This window comes from Triticum aestivum, chromosome 5D (assembly GCF_018294505.1).
Source record: "Triticum aestivum cultivar Chinese Spring chromosome 5D, IWGSC CS RefSeq v2.1, whole genome shotgun sequence".
Lineage (NCBI taxonomy): Eukaryota > Viridiplantae > Streptophyta > Magnoliopsida > Poales > Poaceae > Triticum > Triticum aestivum.
The window spans coordinates 290185242-290190158 of record NC_057808.1 but is presented as its reverse complement, the minus strand read 5'-3'; the positions used below and the strand labels follow the sequence as shown (position 1 = coordinate 290190158).

General features: G+C 47.4%; 2 protein-coding genes across 2 annotated transcripts; one reads left to right on the top strand and one right to left on the bottom strand.

Moving 5' to 3' along the window:
- Positions 1-351: 351 nt before the first annotated feature.
- LOC123121210 (pathogenesis-related genes transcriptional activator PTI6) lies at positions 352-3583 on the top strand. Its single transcript, XM_044541125.1, has 5 exons — positions 352-541; positions 987-1161; positions 1770-1872; positions 2002-2241; positions 2362-3583. Exon 5 carries the CDS (start codon positions 2434-2436, stop codon positions 3364-3366), a length of 933 nt encoding a protein of 310 aa, XP_044397060.1. The 5' UTR covers positions 352-541; positions 987-1161; positions 1770-1872; positions 2002-2241; positions 2362-2433; the 3' UTR covers positions 3367-3583.
- Positions 3584-4063: 480 nt separating this feature from the next.
- On the bottom strand, positions 4064-4917 carry LOC123124694 (uncharacterized). The gene has a single exon (XM_044545271.1). The coding sequence runs from the start codon at positions 4823-4825 to the stop codon at positions 4301-4303; it is 525 nt and encodes a 174-aa protein (XP_044401206.1). The 5' UTR covers positions 4826-4917; the 3' UTR covers positions 4064-4300.

The following is a 4917-nucleotide window of genomic DNA, read 5'->3' as shown; positions in this document are numbered from 1 at the left end:
GCTGGATCCGAGTCTTTGTATGCACACTACTACACAACAAGTGTCTTACACAGAGCCATCCATATACAAAAAAATCACCATGCAAAAAATGTCATCTTTAATCCCAACCGTTTAATTTGTTGTGGCAAAACTCCTCAACTCCCACTCAACCCAGCTGGCAATTAGAGTCCTTTTAACTGAATCATGATTTTCAAATCAAAACATGACAAATAACAACAACAAAATAATAATAATAAAAAGCTCTAGCCCGTGTGCACGAGCGGTGTAGCCGAGCCAATTTGACCATCCGCAGGGGGACCCCACCTATAATTACTGACCCCCGCAGTACCTCGTCACACGTTTCGCCCCTCCGCTCCGCTCGTCTCCTCTCCTCCTCGCGTCGCTAAACCCCCTCCCCTCCCCTTCCGGAAATCAAGAAACCAGAGAGACCTCCACTCCCCCGCGCCACTCCGATCCCCTCCGCCCCCGCCCTCTCCGCCGTCTCATTCCCTCTCCGCTCCCCCCCGGGGATCGCAGTGGCACCCGCGGCTCCAGCAAGCAAGTAAGCGGCCCCCGAATCCAATGTTCTCCCTCGCAAGATCGGTCCGGCTGTTCGTCCCCGTCGAGGACATGGATCGGTCTCCCGTCCTCCCTGATTTCTTGCCGAAAGTCTGGCCTTTTTGCGGTGAATCGTTCCTGTTTTGGTAATCGCGGGGAAAATACCGGGGATTTCGGTCCGGGTTGTTGCCGGGTTTTTTTCCTCTCCTCGAGGATTTCTGCCGATCTGGTCATGTTCTTTCCGTAAATTTCTAAACTGAAAACATGGGAAGTTTTTTTATCCGATGATTGAAAGATGGAAAAAAAAATTGTCCTAGGTGTTTGGTCCTTACTGCTGCAGTCCCCCTTCTCTTGCCGATTGATTTGCCTGTCATATAATCTCTCGTGTTCCTTTTATTTTTTCCTTGTGTTAACACTTTCCGTTCCTGGTGTTGGTGCGATGATCGCAGAGTTGGAGTAGAGACCGCCAGCACGAGCGATCGCTCTTTGATTTATGTCGCCTGCTCTACTGCTCCATGGTTCTGAGCTCCCATCACCATCACCTCCTTCCGCTTTTTGTTGCCTTCTCCCCCAAGCTCGGCAGAGGGGCGCCAGAACTCAAGATTATCGCTTCAAGATCTCCCGGTAAGTACGTACGCACAATCCCTGCAGCAATTGTTTCTAGTTGCAACGACTGGCGACAACAATGTCGAATTACTACCTGTTTCCCCTGTTCTAGTTTCGTTTGGAACCAATTCTTCAGAGTTACCACATGTTCCTAATCTTCAGAAGATGAATTTATTACATCAGAAAGTTCAGAGATAGTCTTTTTTTAATCGCCCCTTGATATTAATACTTTATTCCCATAAGAATAAACTGCAATAGCTTGTTCATCTAACATGTGCCCGTCCTGTTCTTAGTTTGCTCTGGATTAGCTATGATGGGTGTGCCTTCAAATGATGGAGGTGGCCACAGCGCATAATAAAATTGATAGTTTTTTTTCCAATTTATATAAACAAAACAGTAGTCTTTCTCTCATTTTCATCCGGTCATCTTAATTATTGCTCCTTTACTAAATTTGTTCGTACGTGTGCTACAATCTTGGACTTATTTCAAAGCTGACCTGCACAATAAATGGTGGCATTGCTTTATTTAGTCACAAGATACGTACATGCATTCAAACATACGTTTCTCACAGTCGTGTCAGTTACAGCCATATAATTTGTACTGTAGTGATGAGCTGTGATTTCCAGATTTGGATTTGGGGTGAAGTACTCTGGATTTCTGCATTTAGACCAGTGCCCCGTGCACGCGAAGTAACAACATACAAGAATCCCCCAAATCAAGATAAGCTTGGTAAGTATTTACTCTCCGTGAGGAAATGTATTTCAGACAGGAGAAAACAGTAAATATGTCTGATCTCTCTTTTTTACCACTTTCCTAAGAAAGATTGGGCCTCATCTGACAGTTTTTGGATGCTTGCAGGTTTGGTTTGGGTGGATTTAAGTTCAGCACTCCTTCATTTTCATTGACACATTCCTCCAGTTCATAAACAACCAGCCAGAAAGCAGATTTCTTTTGTGAGTCTTCACAAAAAGAGAATAACTCCGTCTTCTCTCCAGTTTTAATCAGAAGTTTGAGACAACTCTGCTTCTGATTTCGGAGATTGTGCGCTCAGGCTCTAACTAAAACAGGAGCTTGTCCTGGGTTTTAAGATTTCAGTCGGTATGTGCACAGCTTATGTTCCGTGTCCTTGAAACATTTAAGTGTCTACCTCCTATGAATGATTTTTTTTGCAAATGTTTGTATGAGTGTATTTGACACACTCGCTGGTCTTCTCTGCAGGTTGTAGTCACGGTTAATAATTCAATAATCTCTGGATCTTACTTAAGATCAAGGGGCTTGTTGCACAAAGAGATGATGTTGCCTTCTTCGAGGAAGGTTCGCATTTCCTGCTGTGATCCTGACGCCACCGATTCTTCTGATGAAGATGATCGGCATGCAAAGAAGGAAAAGAGAATGACAATGGAAGTACTAGTTCCAATGAAAACCTCTGGACCCCTCAAGTCTCGAAAGACCCTTGTGCCATGTGGCACAAAGAAATCAATTGGTACAGAGAAGAAGCAACCAACCAGCAAGTACCCTGGTGTGCGCCTGCGGTCATGGGGTAAGTGGGCTGCAGAGATACGTGATCCCGTGAGCAAGACCCGGAAATGGATTGGCACATTTACCTCCGAGGAGGCCGCTGCTGCAGCATATGTGGCAGAACGGAACCGGGTACGCACTGAGATGTTGGCCATCAAATCTCGGTCACCTCCATCAGATCATGAAGCTTTGTCCAGCGAAGCTACTGTATCCTGTGTGTCTTCATCTGTGTCGTTCGGCGACCAGAAAGCACAAGAGGTACACAAGTTAGCGTCAATGGAGATAGACCCTGACACTGCTGATGAGAGCTTACTGCACTGCTCACCGGAACCGCTAGGTAAAGAAATCCAGGTAGATGCATTCCTTGGCCGGATGAATGTTGATGAAAGCTTGGTGCACTGCTCATCGACACCTAGCGATGAAGAAATTCCAGTGGATGCATTCTGCAGCCAGATGAATGAGCTTCCTCCTATCAGTGACTATGTTTGCACAACTGACAAACTCTCACTGGATGATATTTCAAGGCTGGCAGATATGTTTCCTGTCAATGACTTTGTCGACACAACAGGTGAGCCGCCTGGTGACGACTACATCGGGCTGGCAGACATCAGCCATCTACCGATGCCAATGTTCGAGTTGGATGCACAACTTAATTGGGAAGGTTTCGACTTTGCTTCGATGGAACGTGAACTAGAGAAACTTTGAGGCCTCAACACCATTGAGGTTTTCGTCTTTCTGAGAGATGTCAGGGTGAGTTTGTGATCAGGAGATGTGTTCATCTCCAATTTTTGTCGGAAATTGTACAGTCTTCCCCCCTAGATTAATCTGGTTGAGCCTTATATGTACCGTGTAATATGTACATGATCATCTAATTTGAATCTGCTATGAAGTTCATAATGGAAGCTCCATCTTCTATTTTTCATTATTTGTGTTTCAGAATATTTTGTGTTGGTTTGTGCGAATATAATGTGTTCCTGTCATATTTCAGTGACCTGTGTTCTGGAGTCCAGAGTATTACTGTACTTTTCTTGTTTCTAATAAGTTCTGAGATTGCCATAAATTTTCAATACCAAGGGGGGCAAGTTAAGGCTGCGTTTGCATCCAAGTATTTTTGGAGTTTTCCAGAAACCACGGTTTTATAAACTTTGATGTGTTTAGCATCAACAAATAGCACTGTTTTTTTATAAAAAGAGGTCATTGCCCAGGCACTGGAATACTGAGGTTTAGGATTACTGCGGTTTTTAAAAAGTTGTACTGCCAAACCAAACGGACAGAAAGATAAGTTTTTACTCTCTTCGTCCGAAAAGCTTGTCCCTCAAATAGATGTATCTAGCTCCAAGTTAGTGCAACATACATCCATTTGATGGACAAGCTTGGGACAAGTTTTTTCGGACGGAGGAAGTACTATTTAGAAATTACACCAGCGTGTGGAGAATGCCAAGTTCACTATTAATCATTATGGAAAAAAAAAGGTCCCTACTAGTCATGAGAGGGAGAAAAAAGCATCCAGAACAGAACTATATAATGTAAATAAATCCCAGAATTGTTAAACTAGACCAGAAAATGGAAAATTGCTGGTGCAGAGGCTGCTACGTTTTCAGTAAAATGGAACTGTGGGAAGGGGCGGGGCGGGGCGTGGTCAGTAGACGCCGGCGCACTCGAAGGAGATGTCGCAGCCGGGGACCGGGGTGAGCTTGATGGAGTGCTTGACCCTGCTCATGAACTGCGGGAGGAAGGACATGGCCTGGCAGATGCAGGCGTTGTCGATGCCCATGAGGCGCCGGCAGCACGCCGTGTCGTACGGGTCCGCGCCCCCTACGTGGTGCTGGTGCCCGTGGCGGCGCCTCACGTGGCTGCCCCCGTGCTCGCTGCCGTGGCTGCTCCCGTGCTCGCCGCCATGGCCGCCGCTGGCGCTGTGCTCGTCGCCGGCCGCCTGCAGCTCGTAGCCGCTGGCGGACGAGGACGCGTTGAGCAACAGTGGCCGCCGCGGCGGCACCGCCGGGTTGGCGCCGGGGTAGGTCCGCAGGCTGCAGGCCTCGTTGGCCAGGTTGAACTGGGACCGGCAGAACACCTGGGCGTCCGCCTCGTCCGGCATGAGGACGAACAGCAGCAGCACCACTACCACCACCACGGCCGGCGCGCGCGGCGATCTCTTGCTCCCCATTGCTGCCGCTCTGTCTGCTTCCCGAGCTGGTTACTGACTGATGCTGCTGCTGCTGTGTTGGCTTTGGAGCGGATGATGATCTGGGTGGCATT